This window comes from Emydura macquarii, unplaced genomic scaffold (genome assembly GCF_026122565.2).
Source record: "Emydura macquarii macquarii isolate MOO-44397 ecotype Brisbane River unplaced genomic scaffold, CSIRO-AGI_Emac_v2 contig_1451, whole genome shotgun sequence".
Taxonomy (NCBI): Eukaryota; Metazoa; Chordata; order Testudines; family Chelidae; genus Emydura; species Emydura macquarii.
Window position 1 is genome coordinate 653,635 of NW_027131588.1, and position 15,125 is coordinate 668,759.

At 49.0% G+C, this 15,125-nt stretch overlaps 1 protein-coding gene across 4 annotated transcripts in view; it reads left to right on the forward strand.

The window, feature by feature from the left end:
* The window catches only part of KDM4C (lysine demethylase 4C), a 463,532-nt gene that overhangs the window by 309,618 nt on the left and 138,789 nt on the right, over nucleotides 1-15,125 (forward strand). For 3 of the 4 annotated variants that reach the window (XM_067553078.1, XM_067553081.1, XM_067553079.1), the window contains exon 13: nucleotides 5,472-5,653. In XM_067553078.1, the coding sequence (XP_067409179.1) occupies nucleotides 5,472-5,653 (182 nt within the window). Of the gene's footprint in view, nucleotides 1-5,471; nucleotides 5,654-15,125 lie in introns of those variants that run through there. The other variant, XR_010920738.1, reaches the window with a different exon arrangement.

Genomic DNA, 15,125 nt, shown 5'->3' on the forward strand with positions numbered 1-15,125 from the left:
ATGGTTTGCTCCTGTGCCCTCAATAAGGTCTCTTTAAAATACAGCCAGCTCTCTTGTGTTCCTTTCCCCCTCATATTAGCTTCCCAGGGAATCCTGCCCATCAGTTCCCTGAGGGAGTCAAAGTCCGTTTTTCTGAAGTCCAGGGTCCGTATCCTGCTGTTCTCCTTTCTTCCTTTTGTCAGGATCCTGAACTCGACCATCTCATGGTCACTGCTGCCTAGGTTGCCACCCACTTCTACTTCCCCTACCAAATCTTCCCTGTTTGTGAGCAGCAGGTCAAAAGAAGCACAGCTCCTCGTTGGTTGCTCCAGCACTTGCACCAGGAAATCATCTGTGACACTCTCCAAAAACTTCCTGGATTGTTTGTGCTCTGCTGTATTGCTCTTCCAGCAGATGTCAGGGTGATTGAAGTCCCCCATGAGAATCAGGTCCTGTGAACTGGAAACTTTCCCTAGTTGAGTAAAGAAAGCCTCATCTACCTCATCCTCCTGGTCTGGTGGTCTGTAACAGACTCCCACCACGACATCACGCTTATTGTTCTTGCTTCTAAGCTTAACCCAGAGACACTCAACTGACTTATCTCCAGTTTCATACTGGAGCTCAGATCAGTCATAGTGCTCTCTTACATACAGTGCAACTCCTCCACCCTTTCGCCCCTGCCTGTCATTCCTGAACAGTTTATACCCATCCATGATAGTGCTCCAATCGTGAGAGTTATTCCACCAAGTCTCAGTTATTCCAATCATGTCGTAGTTTCTTGACTATGTCAGGACTTCCAGTTCCTCCTTCTTGTTTCCCAGGCTTCTTGCATTTGTGTACAGGCACTTGAGATAAGTAGCCGATTGGCCTACTTTCACAGTATGAATCGGGAGGCCTCCCCTGCTGCACCCTCCTCCTTCTGCTTCCTTGTGGTGTCCCTCTTCCCCACTTACCTTCGGGCTTAGGTCCCCGTCCCCTGTCATAACTAGTTTAAAGCCCTCCTCACTAGGCTAGTAAACAACAGTAAATAAAAAGTTCAACAGATAATCAGGGGATCTGGTCCAGCAAACACTTTCTGCAGTCAGAGTGAGGAGACCTTGTACTATATTTCCCAGGTCAGATGACTTTGAATACAGTCTTAGGTCTGCTGGCCAGTTCTCCTCACATAGCTTCCTACTCATACCAGATTGTGAGAACATACAACTTTCTATACTGTTAGACTCTATGCATAAAGTCTTATCTGCCGATGTTCTGCTGAGCCAACATGGAGAACAGAAATCTGTTTATGAGAATGTGAATTAGATAACAGAGTTTCTACTGTATTGTTAAAAAATGTGGATACCCAGTGTTTAATGTGTATTTTCCAAATTAAGCATTCACTTCGACTCCTGAGCACATTTTTGTATGAAAATATTTTTATATTAAAGAATCATCTGTTTCTGCATCTTATTTCCTTCTGAAGTGATAGTCTCACTTTGTGACATCATCATTAGTTGCTATGGAAATAAGTATAATTCAGAAATAGAGTATTATATCAGATGGGGCATAAGCAACCGGAACAGATGAACTGTTAAGGACTATTGATGTAATCAATAATCAAAAAATGGATAACTAAAGAAGAGAGCAGCAAGTCTCACATACTGGATAAATTGCAGAAATGCTTTTCAAAGTTTTACATGAGGCACCAGTAGTTCTTTAAGGGCCAATCTTACAATCCTTACACAGGTAATCAGTTGACATCAGTAAGACTTTTGACTGTATCAGAACTACTGGAATTACCGTGTCCATTTATCATATCTGAGGGAAGAGGGAAACATACTTAAACAATAGCCATTTTTTGTGGGATTTGCTCAAGAACAATATTTTTTTCTGTGCTCCGTTGGTGTAAATGGACATAACTCCATTGCCCCTTTTATGCCAGCAGAGAATCTGGCCAGAGAATCTGGCATTGTGCACATTTCTGGAAGATTTAGATTGTAAACTCCTCAGTGCAGGGATTACATCTACCTTGTATTTGTAATGTGATTAGATCAGTGAGGTTCAAATTCTGTCTCAAGGAGCAATTGTAATACAAATATTAAAAATAATGAAAAAAGTGAGGTAATGGAAAGAGGTTTAATTCTGGAGAGAAATTACCAAGAACATAGCAAGGATGAAGTTAGCAGTGAGATTGTTTTATAAGGAAAAGGTAAATGAAGAGGAGAAAGTGGCCTAGAACAAGAGGTTTGAGAAACTTCATGACAAAATGGCCATAAGGGGGTAGATATAAATCCTCCACCAGAAAAAAATTGTTAGAGAGTTGCCAGAGAGCAAAGTGGAAGAGACATTAACTCATTGACTTTTGCTACATTAGCTACATAAGAAATAATAATCTATGCTTGTCATATTGAAAATGACCACATTGATGTGTTGTCATGATAGGGAACAACATTTTATTTTTAAGATTCTAGGGTATTGCAAATAACTTTCAACAGAACGCTTTTAACTTAATATAAAACAAGTTGAATGAGAGGTTCAGATAATGCTGAAACTTTTGATACAAAGTGGATTCTGTTTCTGGAAATACTAATTTGTCTAGCTATTCCTACATTGTTAACTGTACACTTTATACCTACATATCATCCACTAGTGAGCTGCAAACTGAATTTAGGTTTGGAAACTGCTGTTCGTTCACAGGCATTTCCTGTTTTTCTCAAGTCTGCTATATGTACATTGTGGGCAAATGTTTTTTGAACAGATGATTTTTGAGCAGCAGTGTTTAACATTATAAGTAAATGCACATGCAATATATGTTGTTTATTAATTCCTCTATGCAACATTTGGTTTAAATGTAACCACATATTATGTTTAAATGAAAATAATTCATTTCTTTACTCATCACCAATACAGTTATAATATAACTTATGCTTATATATATTATTATTATTAAATATGCTTATAATATTTTATGACAATTCAGGCTAGTTTATCATAGGAAGAGATCTATAAAGCCTTTACTTCTTCATAATCTGGATGCAGGCAGCGATGGGATGAAGGAATGTGATGATTCATCTTACTTAAACTGTTCTATATTTTTGAAGTTTGCTTCTGAAAGAAACTAATCTTCATAAATACGTCATTAAAAATGAACAATACACTATAGAACCATCTATTCTCTTTCTCCTTACATTGTATTCAATGGTTTTTCAAATGTCTCTGCTCTTTCCTCTCCTCATTCCCAGGGTTTTCAGTATCCGTAATGGATACCTAATTATCCTTCCATTTTTTCTAAAAATTCCCATCTCAAAGACTTCACAGTCACCAGTCATCTGATTGCATAGAAATTTCACATTCTCAAGAACCAGTGAGGTCATTTTTAATCATGGATATATGCATGTGTATATGTGGAAGGGCATCACTTCAGAGAGAGAGAGAAACTTTGCCACAAAAGGGTAAAATATTCTTCCCCGCAGCCACAAATGTAAAATAATCTTTCCTGATTTTTTGCTGTTTACATGGAGTGTTTTACTAGTAGTAACAAGTTTGATGGATGTTCTGTCCTGCACAGAAATCTGCAGGAGGAAGGGACACAATTACACAAAATTATCTATGCAGCATTTTCCAGCAAATTTTTACTAAGGCTGGGACACAGATTCCCCTTCACAGAGTGAACAGGGCATTCTACCCCACAAAACCCATGCAGTTCAGGAATCCTAAAGGGATCATTGCTATCCGTGTGGAGACTGTGTGCTTCTCCATGCAACCAACTTAGCGCTGGAGGACTCATTAAAGCAAAACCAGAGTGAATTCCCAGCCCTGTTGAAGTCAGTAGGAATCTTGCCATTGACTTCAATGGGGACAGGATTTTATCCCAAATCTTCTGTCCCAGGACCCCCATTCTTCACATCATTCCTGTGGATGAGCAGATTCTTGAAGGAAGTTAGACTAGTCAGCCATTCTACCCAAGAAATTATTTCTCTCTTGGAGTCTCTACATGGTTTGAAAAGGGTTTATCATCCTCTTTTCAACCCACTAAATCCTATTTCTTTGTTATTAGTTAAAGGATGTTCTTGGTAGCCAGAACTGGTGGCTCTGTCTTGCAAGTCTCCATTGAGAAGGGGGCACTCTCCTTTCTTCCTTCCCAGTTGAGAAATCATCTAAAAGAATAGACTATTCTCTGTATGTATTTATGCCTGATGTTCTCTGTCCCTAGGACTCAGGAGAGTAAAATTCAACTAGTATTAAAGAGTTATGCAGAGCTGCAGAGTTTCTTTGTCCTCTGAATAACTACTTGCTTTACTTAAGGGCTAGCTGCCTCCTGGGCAGAAAGAACATCATCCTCTGTCCTAGAGATATGCCAGGCACTACTCAGTATTCTCCTCACACATTTCCCAGGTGCTACTCAGTAGAAATGAATGCCTACTGGGAGGATGCCTCTGGATGCCTTGGAGGACCTAAGTTCAGTGATGAGTCAAGGCTGTTTTAATCCTCACCTTTCATCATGGGTCTTCCATATGCAGGAGAGTTACAGTTAGTACTAGATCTGGGGACACCTGAACAGAATTTAATTATAATTACCTATAAACTTTGCTTCTGTGAGAGTTCCAGCTCCTAGTGATGAGGACTAAACAGATCTAGCATATGCGTAGTTTATTCAATAGGATAAAATTAGTCATTTGCTATGAAATTCCCAACTAATTTGGTGCAGACGTTGCTCATAGGGTTAGGTAGCAAAAATCCAGCCTGGGGAAAGGATTCATCTTCCTTTGTGGAGAAGAGGGGAAGGAGTAACCTATTAATCTCAGACATTGTGAGGGTCTTTCAGAGGCACACACTTTACAAGTAAAAACAAACTTACTTTCAGATCTGCAAAGGCAGATCCCCGAGAACACCAGATCCTTCTTCATGTGATGGCCCAGCAGGCTTTCAGCAGGAGGTATCACAGTCACCACTGAATGTTACCTCAGCCTGATCATAGGCACGGTCTGATGGTCTCTCAATATTGCATATTTTTAAAGTCTGAAATATTTGTGCATGATAGTCCGCAGAAAATGAATATAGGGATATTTTAAAAAGTGAATCAAAATGCACAATATTAGGAGAACAAATTGATCTGCATGATGCTGGTTGGCAGGCTCTAGCATGGTTCAGTGGTGAGAGTGCATGCTAGGAAGAAGGCAGAGGTTGGAGGACATAAGAGATGGGAGATATAAGTGCTCATTCTGCAGATCGAGAATAAATACAAATTATAAGGAATAGAAGTGTTCAAATGGTCCCTGGTGCCCTTTATGTGGAGAAGTAAGCCTGTAATATAGGGGCAAAGCTCTCTTCTCTGCCCTGTGCTGTGGACCTCTTCACCGAACTGCATAATTCTGTTGTTATTTTGCACTTGTTCTCATTTGCAGAATCTCTTTGACACTCTCTGCTATCCATTGCTAGTGCAGATGGATATGTCAATACTGTTTGTCTTCATCCCAAGAATATAGTGTTATCAGGTGTTTATTTTCTTTAAGAACTGCTTGAGACTCCCTTAATGGAAGCGGAAGTGCAAGAAACAGAATCATGGGCCAAGCCTCTTGTCCACCTCTGGCAGAAAAGAGCACACAATTTCATTGCTGAAAAACAATATAATGCAGCTGTGGCCAAAATGGAACCCCATTGTGCCATTTGCACTCTCCTTATGCCCTACTACAAGGTAAGTTGGATTTGAATAATTCCATAGTTATTTGGAAAGATGTCTTCAATGTCTTTTTTTATAGTTATACATGACAATAAAATTAAATGATGCAAACACTAATCATTGTAGAAGGTTAATTTGTGACATGAAAATGAAAGGAAAAATACATTCCTAACTAAGACTCCTTAGTATGTAAAGTGAAGTATTAATCACCACATAAGGGGTAAATGATCCACCAACCACAATAAACAAACTTTTCAAGAAGGATTTACTGGCAAGCCTCCTTCCAATCTCCCCACAGGCTGTAGGTAGAGGGTGGAGTAGCTATGTGGCTTCTTCATGGCCTTTACTATAACCCATGGGCTTGCAGGGAAGACAGGTTTGAAGACAGTAGAACCATGTAGTTGCAGACACACTGGTCATTCCCTCCCTCACCCCCAAAATCTCTCTCAGCCTTACTGTGGAAAGAAAGCTGTGCATGGGGGACAGAGTCTCACTGTTTGGCCTTTCCCTGGTCTGCAGCACTGGGCATTCTGGACATCAGCATTTCACCAGAGAAAACATCTAATCTACAGTAATGTTTGATATATGTATGTGGAAATACCGATAATGAATGTCAGGTAAAAATGTGACATAGAATTAAGTTTAAGAATTAAGTTTAAGACCAGAAGGGGCCACCAGATTTATTTAGTCTGACTTTTGTGATATCTCACTGACAAGCAGACCGTTGTCATAATAGTTTCTTTTCATATTAAAGAGTTTATGTACTGTGATATATCAAGGGTAGAAGGCGGCAGGAGAGTATGCGAAGGGAGGTATATCAGCCCTAGGATGATCAGGGCTTTATTCCCTGCAGCCTAACTGGAGTCATGAGGGGGCAATTAGGAGCCAGCTGAGGCCAATTAGGGATCAGCCAGGTGCTCCATAAAAGGGCTCCGCCCCAAACACATAGGGCACAAGGTGGAGGAAGCAGAGGTGCTGTGCTGTGCTGTGCTGAGAGGAGCAGAGCAGAGCAGAGCGAAGCGAAGCGAAATAGCAGACCGAAGTAGCAAAGTATGGGAGAGCGGAGGAACCCTGAAAGGAGCGAAGTGTGGGAGAGCGGAGGAACCCTGAAAGGAGGTACTGAGCCCAGCCAGGGGCGGCAAGGACATAGGGCCGGAGAGGCCAGAAAGACTGAGGGGGGAAAGTAGCCCAGGGGAAAAGACTGCGGCTTCAAAGTACAGAGCCAGCAGTATACCGCTGCGGTTCATAGGGCCCATGGGCTGGGACCTGGAGGAGCGGGTGGGCCCGGGTCCCTAACCCCCTCCCCCAGGGAAGATGGGGTGATGGGCACTTTCCTGGCCCCCCAACAGGAGCAAAGCACGAGATCCACTAGAGGGAAGCCGGCCATCGGCCACACGTGGTGTCAGAAGTGGGATGTATCGTGCAGTGGGGTTGAACCAGGTGGGTCCCAACCCACCCCACTACCAAGATGGAGGATGTGGTGAAGGCCCTGGTCCAAGCCACAGCGGCCCAACAGGAAGCCACCCGGGTCCAGGCAGCGGCCCAGCGGGAGGCTGCACAGTTACAACAGGAAACCAACCGCCTGCTAATGAACCAGGCTGCCCAGGACCAGGCCCTACTCCAGGAAGTGGTAGGCCAGCTGAAGGTACTGGTGGAGCAAGGTGGCAGCCATGATGGGGGGCAGACCATACGGGCCAGGCACTACCTACAGAAAATGACCCGGGAGGACAACGTAGAGGCCTATCTTCTCGCGTTTGAGAGAACAGCCCTGCGGGAGGCCTGGCCGCAAGGTCAGTGGGCCAGCATCCTTGCCCCATTCCTAGGGGGAGAAGCACAGAAGGCCTATTACGACATGGCGGCGGAAGCCGCTGCAGACTACACCCAGCTCAAGGCTGAAATCCTGGCCCGATCTGGGGTCACGGTGGCAACGCGAGCCAAGAGGTACCATGAGTGGCGGTATCAGGAGGACAAGGCACCCCGGTCCCAGCTGTTTGACTTCATCCACCTGGCTCGGAAGTGGCTGCGCCCTGAAGCCCTCCACACCGAGGAGATAGTGGAGCTCCTAGTGCTAGACCGGTACACGAGGGGTTACCGCCAGACCTCCGAGCCTGGGTGGGCCAGAACGATCCCTCCACCTATGACGAACTGATCACCTTGGTCGAAAGACAGCTGGCAGCCCATGAGCTAAACCTGACGCCCCGGGAGAAGATCTGGCGGGCCCAGAGGCCGGGCCCTAACTCCGGTTCCGGGACTATCGGGAGGCCCAAGAAGATGGGACCTGGGCGCTGGGACATTGAGGAGCGGCCCGAGAACCGAAGGGGGCTGGGAAGCATAGGGGGCGAGCCCGGAGATGCCCGCCCAAATAGCCCAGGACGGAGGGGGGCCACTAACCGGCCATACCGGTGTTTTGTGTGCGGGGTACTAGCACACATAGTAGCCCAGTGCCCCAAGGGGGAAGAACCCATGCAGTGCAATCTGGGAGGTCCCGGAGGGGGCTGCGGTCTCATCGGCCTGGTAGGGGTCATAGAGGCACCCCATGGGTATACCAGGCCAGTAAAGATGAATGGCATCAAGACCATGGCCTTGGTAGACTCGGGGAGTGCAGTTACGCTGGTCTCCGGGAAACTGGTGGGGTACGACCAGCTGACCCGCGCCAGATACACCGGGATAACCTGCGTGCACAGGACTGTGAATTTCTATCCCTCGATCCCAGTGAAGATTGAGATCCAGGGGAATACTAGCCAGGTAACAGTGGGGGTAGTCCCTAAGCTCCCCTACCCGGTCCTGATAGGAAGAGATTTCCCTGGGTTCGAGAACCTACTTCCCCCAGTAGAGTCCGGGGTGGATGGCCAACCCCTGGCGGAGACCAGGGCGCAGGCGGTCAGCCCTTCCCCTGCTTTTGCCGAATTTTCTCCAGAAATATTTGCTTCCCCCGGGAGACCCCGGAAGTCCCGGCGGGAATGGAAGGCGGCTAAAGAATTGGGGACCCGGATACTAGCGGGCACCCGGAAAACTGCCCTGGCTGGTAGGCAAACCCGTGCGGCAGGCCAGGGGACTGCTCAAGCTAGCGAGGACCCAGGGGCAGGTCCCAGTACCAGCCGAAGCGGCCCAGGGGAGGAAGCGGGGGTAGAGCCCCTTGAGGAGGGCCAGATAGGTCCCCTGCGGGGTAATTTTGGGCAAGACCAGGCCAATGACCCCCTCTATGTAAACGTGAGGGAGGAGGTAGTAGAGAGAGATGGCGTGCCCATAGAGGGCCGGACTAAGGGCCCTGGACCATACTATGTCCTGAGGCGCGACCTGCTGTACCGTGTGGCACAGATACGGGGGGAGGAGGTGCAACAGCTCTTGGTGCCACGAAAACACATCAAGGCGGTGTTGGAGCTGGCCCACAGTCATTTATTTGGGGGGCACTTAGGAGTAGACAAGACCCTGGACAGAATTTTGAGGAGGTTCTACTGGCCAGGAATACGGGCGGAGGTCCAAAGGTACTGCCTCTTCTGCCCGGAGTGCCAGTTACACAGCCCCTGGCCTCACTTACGAGCACCATTAGTGCCCCTACCCATCATCGAGGTGCCGTTTGAGAGAATCGCTATGGACCTGGTGGGACCACTAGAGCGATCTGCACGGGGCCATCGAAACGTACTTGTCATTCTGGACTATGCCACACGGTACCCGGAGGCCATTCCGTTGTTGAACCCCACCTCAAAAGCGATTGCAAAAGAACTACTCCAGGACTTCGCTAGGGTGGGCATCCCCAAGGAAATTTTGACGGACCAAGGGACCCCTTTTATGTCCCGATTAATGAAGGACCTTTGTACCCTGCTCCATATCCAGGCCCTGCGGATTTCAGTATATCATCCGCAAATGGATGGCCTGGTCGAGAGGTTCAACCGCACCCTCAAGAGCATGATAAGGAAGGTAGTGGCACAGGACGGGAAAGATTGGGATGCCCTGTTACCCTACCTGATGTTTGCGGTACGGGAGGTCCCTCAGGCATCCACTGGGTTCTCCCCCTTCGAACTATTATATGGTCGCCATCCCCGGGGCATATTAGACATAGCCAAGGAGGACTGGGAGGAGCAGCTCAATGCCGGGAGAAACGTCATCGAGCACGTGACCCAGATGAGAGAGCGGATCGCCCGGGTGACTCCCATTGTGCGGGACCACCTAGAAAGAGCCCAGGAGGCCCAGCGAACCTACTATAATCGACAGGCCAAGGCACGGAAGTTTCAGCCTGGAGACAGGGTGATGGTGCTGGTGCCAATGGCGGAAAGCAAGCTCCTGGCTAGTTGGCAAGGTCCCTACGAAGTCGTGGAAGCCGTCGGAGACCTGAACTATAAAGTGAGGCAACCAGACCGCCGGAAGCCGATACAGCTATATCATGTCAACCTGCTGAAGCCCTGGCAAGACCGGGAAGCATGCCTGACCGCCCGAGAAACGACCCTCCAGGCAGACGCTCCACGGGGAGGTGAGCGTGTCCCCCGAATTAACTCCCGAGCAACGGGTGGAGGTGATCGAGATGATCCAGCGAAACCAGGACATATTTTCCAAGCAGCCCGGTCGGACAACGGTGGTCCACCATCATATCATCGCCAACCCAGGAGTACGGGTGACGATAAAACCGTACCGGATCCCAGAGGCCAAGAGGGAAGAAATTAGGACGGAGGTAAGAAGGATGTTGGAACTGGGGGTGATAGAAGAATCCCACAGCCAGTGGTCCAGCCCCATTGTCCTAGTCCCCAAACCGGACGGCACCCTGCGCTTCTGTAACGACTTCAGGAAGCTGAATGAAATATCTAAATTTGATGCCTACCCAATTCCGCATATCGATGAGTTGGTGGACCAATTGGGCAAGGCCCGCTACCTGACTACCTTAGATCTGACAAAAGGCTATTGGCAAATCCCCCTAGCCAAAGACGCCAGGGAGAAGACTGCCTTCTCCATGCCCGATGGCCTCTTTCAATATACTGTCCTCCCCTTTGGACTCCACGGGGCCCCTGCGACATTCCAGAGGTTGATGGACCACCTACTGAGACCCCACACCAAGTATGCGGCTGCCTACCTGGATGACGTGGTCATCCACAGCCCCGACTGGGAAACGCACCTGGAGAAAGTGGAGGCGGTGCTCGACTCCCTTCGGAAAGCGGGTCTCACTGCCAACCCCTCCAAGTGTGCCATAGGGCTGGCAGAGGCCAAATACCTAGGCTATGTGGTAGGGAGAGGCCTAGTAAAGCCCCAGTGGAACAAGGTGGAGGCCATTCGGGACTGGCCCCGACCGGCCCGTAAGAAGCAGGTCAGGGTGTTCCTGGGAATTGTAGGGTATTATAGGAGGTTTATTCCCCACTTTGCCGCTAGATCAAGCCCTTTGACTGACCTGATAAAAGCTCGAGGCCTGGATATGGTAAAGTGGATGGAGGCGGCCAACAAAGCATTCATGGACTTATGGACAGCCCTGTGTAGCCACCCAGTGCTTATAGCCCCAGATTTCGAGAAGGAGTTTATCCTCCAAACAGATGCCTCAGAGACCGGGCTGGGGCTGTACTCATGCAACTAATAGGTGGTGAGGAGCACCCGGTCCTGTATCTCAGCAGGAAGCTCCTCCCCAGAGAGCAGCGGTATGCGGTGGGGGAGAAAGAGTGTCTGGCGGTCAAGTGGGCCGTGGAAACCCTCAGATACTATCTACTGGGGAGACGTTTCACCCTAGTGACAGACCACGCTCCGCTCCGGTGGATGCACACCAACAAGGAGAGGAATGCCCGAGTGACCCGCTGGTTCCTCTCCTTGCAGCCTTACAACTTTCGGGTACAGCACAGGGCTGGAAGCCAGCACGGCAACGCTGATGCCCTGTCCCGCCAGCACTGCCTGATGTCCCACGTAGCCCAACCCCATGGTGTTGAGCGGGGAGGGGACGGAGGGAGGGGAGATGTGTGATATATCAAAGGCAGAGGGCAGCAGGAGAGTATGCGAAGGGAGGTATATCAGCCCTAGGATGATCAGGGCTTTATTTCCTGCAGCCTAACTGGAGTCATGAGGGGGTAATTAGGAGCCAGCTGAGGCCAATTAGGGATCAGCCAGGTGCTCCATAAGGGCTCCGCCCCAAACACACAGGGCACAAGGTGAAGGAAGCAGAGGTGTTGTGCTGTGTGGAGAGGAGAGGAGAGGAGCAGAGCGAAGCGAAATAGCAGACCGAAGTAGCGAATTGTGGGAGAGCGGAGGAACCCTGAAAGGAGGTACTGAGCCCAGCCAGGGGCGGCAAGGACATAGGGCCGGAGAGGCCAGAAAGACTGAGGGGGAAAGTAGCCCAGGGGAAGAGACTGCGGCTTCAAAGTACAGAGCCAGCAGTATACCGCTGCGGTTCATAGGGCCCCTGGGCTGGGACCTGGAGGAGCGGGTGGGCCCGGGTCCCTAACCCCCTCCCCCAGGGAAGATGGGGTGACGGGCACTTTCCTGGCCCCCCAATAGGAGCAAAGCACGAGATCCACTAGAGGGAAGCCGGCCATCGGCCACAGTACAGAAATGAGGTAACAAACTTTCTACTACTCTGTATAGCTGCAGCCTGCGACTGCCTTGTCCTGGGCTTCTTTGTTTCTGGCTCCAGCAGGAATTGCGTCCCAGCAAATTAAAAATTGTATCTAGAGTGTACAGGCAGTTTGGCATCACCACACTTCCTGAAAGACTTACTGTATAGCACATCTAGCGGGCAGTGCCAATCATTTTGAAGGTGTGCCCAAGGACGACCTTCCAGTCTCGTGCCAGGATCCTCCTTCCACAAGATTCCTGAACCGGCTCGCCATGGAGGGAGTTCCATGGGACAGGAGAGGAAGAGGTTTCTATTCCCATTGCTTCCTCATTCCCAAGGCGAAAGGGGGCCTCAGGCCCATTTTGGACCTACGGGGGCTGAACAAGTACATCAGAAGGCTGAAGTTCCGCATGGTCTTCCTAGCCTCCATTTTCCGCTCCTTGGATCCAGGAGACTGATATACCACCCTCGACCTGAAGGATGCATATTTCCGCATTGCGCTATTCCCTGGCCACAGGTGTTTCCTCCGGTTTGTGGTGGGTCGGTCCCACTACCAGTGTACTGCCCTATCCTTTGGCCTATTTTCTGCCCCCTGGGTATTTAAAAAATGCATGGTGGCTGTGGCCATGTATCTCAGGCATCAAGGAGTACAGATTTACCCATATTTGAATGAGTGGCTGATCAAGGGCAGGTCTCAGACTCAGGTCCAGAACAGTCTCGGCTTAGTTCGGGTCACCTGTCACTGCCTGGGCCTGCTGATAAATGAATAAAAGTCTATGTTAACACTGATGCAGAGGATAGAATTCATTGGGGCCGTCCTCGACTCCGTGCGGGCCAGGGCTTTCCTGCTGCAAGCTCGGTTTGAGGCCATATCTCACCTTATCACGGGCCTACATGCCTGTTATGATGGCACAAACCTGCCTGCAGTTACTAGGCATGGTGGCATGCACTTACGTGGTGCGTCACACATGTCGGAGATTCAGGCCACTCCAGCTATGGCTCACCTCTGCGTACGCCCTGAGCAGACCCCCTTCGACGGGGTGGTCATCATGACCCCTCAAGTCCTCGCCTCCCTGAGTCGGTGGTTAGATCCCTGGTTGGTGATGGAAGGGATGCCCTTTGCGGCTCTAGTCTCCTCGGTTACCCTGATATGGGACACTTCAGACCTGGGGTGGGGGTGCATATCAGCTCTGGTCACAGTACCCAAGAGACCTGGTCAAAGGAAGTCCACAGATTGCAATTAAATATCAGGGAGCTCAGAGCAATTTGCTTGGCATACGGGGTGTTCCTTCCCTTCTTGAGAGGCAAGGTAGTCCAGGTCCTGATGGACAACACTGCCACGATGTATTACATCAACAGACAGGGCGGGGCTCACTCCCTGACCTGTGTCAGGAGGCAATGTGTCTGTGGGATCTAGAAATATGCCACAATATTCACCTCGTGGATGCACACCTTCCGGGTATGAAGAACGACACAGCAGACCTACTCAGCAGGACCTTCTCACCTCACCATAGAATCATAGAATCATAGAATATTAGAGTTGGAAGGGACCTCAGGAGGTCATCTAGTCCAACCCCCTGCTCAAAGCAGGACTAACCTCTGCTATATCATCCCAACCAGGGCTTTGTCAAGCCGCAGCTTAAAAACCTCTAAGGATGGAGATTCCACCACCTCCCTAGGTAACCCATTCCAGTGCTTCACCACCCTCCTAGTAAAAAACTTTTTCCTAATGTCCAACCTAGACCTCCCTCCCTGCAACTTGAGACCGTTGCTCCTTGTTCTGTCATCTGCCACCACCGAGAACAGCCTACCCCCATCCTCCCTAGAACCCCCTTTCAGGTAGTTAAAGGCCGCTATCAAATCCCCCCTCACTCTTCTCTTTTGCAGACTAAACAAGCCCAGTTCCCTCAGCCTCTCCTCATAAGTCCTGTGCTCCAGCCCCCTAATCATTTTTGTTGCCCTCCGCTGGACTCTCTCCAACTTGTCCACATCCTTTTTGTATTGGGGGGCCCAAAACTGGACACAATATTCTAAATGCGGCCTCACCAATGCCGAATAGAGGGGAATAATCACTTCCCGTGACCTGCTAGCAATGCCCCTCCTAATGCAGCCCAATATGCCATTGGCCTTCTTGCCAACCAGGGCACACTGCTGACTCATCCAGCTTTTTATCCACTGTTACCCCCAGGTCCTTTTCTGCAGAGCTGCTGCCCAGCTCGTCGGTCCCCAGTCTATAACTGTGCATGGGATTCTTTCTTCCTAAGTGGAGGACTCTGCACTTTTCTTTGTTGAACCTCATTAGATTTCTTTTGGCCCAATCCTCCAGTTTGTTTAGGTCACTCTGTATCCTATCCCTACCTTGCAGGGTAGCTACCACTCCCCCCAGCTTAGTGTCGTCCGCAAACTTGCTGAGGGTGCAATCTACCCCATCCTCCAGATCATTAATAAAGATGTTGAACAAAACCGGCCCCAGGACCGACCCCTGGGGAACTCCGCTTGTGACCGGTTGCCAGCTAGACATGGAGCCATTGATCACTACTCGTTGAGCCCTATGCTCTAGCCAGTTCACTATCCATTTTATAGTCCTTTCATCCAACCCATACTTCTTTAACTTGCTGATAAGAATACTGTGAGAAACCGTATCAAAAGCTTTGCTAAAGTCAAGGTATATCACATCCACCGCCTTCCCTACATCCACAGAGCCAGTCACCTCATCATAGAAAGCAATCAGGTTGGTCAGGCATGACTTTCCCTTGGTGAATCCGTGTTGACTGTTCTTGATCACCTTCCTCTCTTCCAAGTGCCTTAAAATGGATTCCTTAAGGACCTGCTCCATGATCTTTCCAGGGATTGAGGTGGTCTCTCCACCCATCAGTAGCCGGCATGATCTTCTGGAAGTGGGGGGTTTCCCAAGTGGACCTCTTTGCCTCCAAGTCCAACAAGAAGTGTCGTCAGTTCTGTTCCATT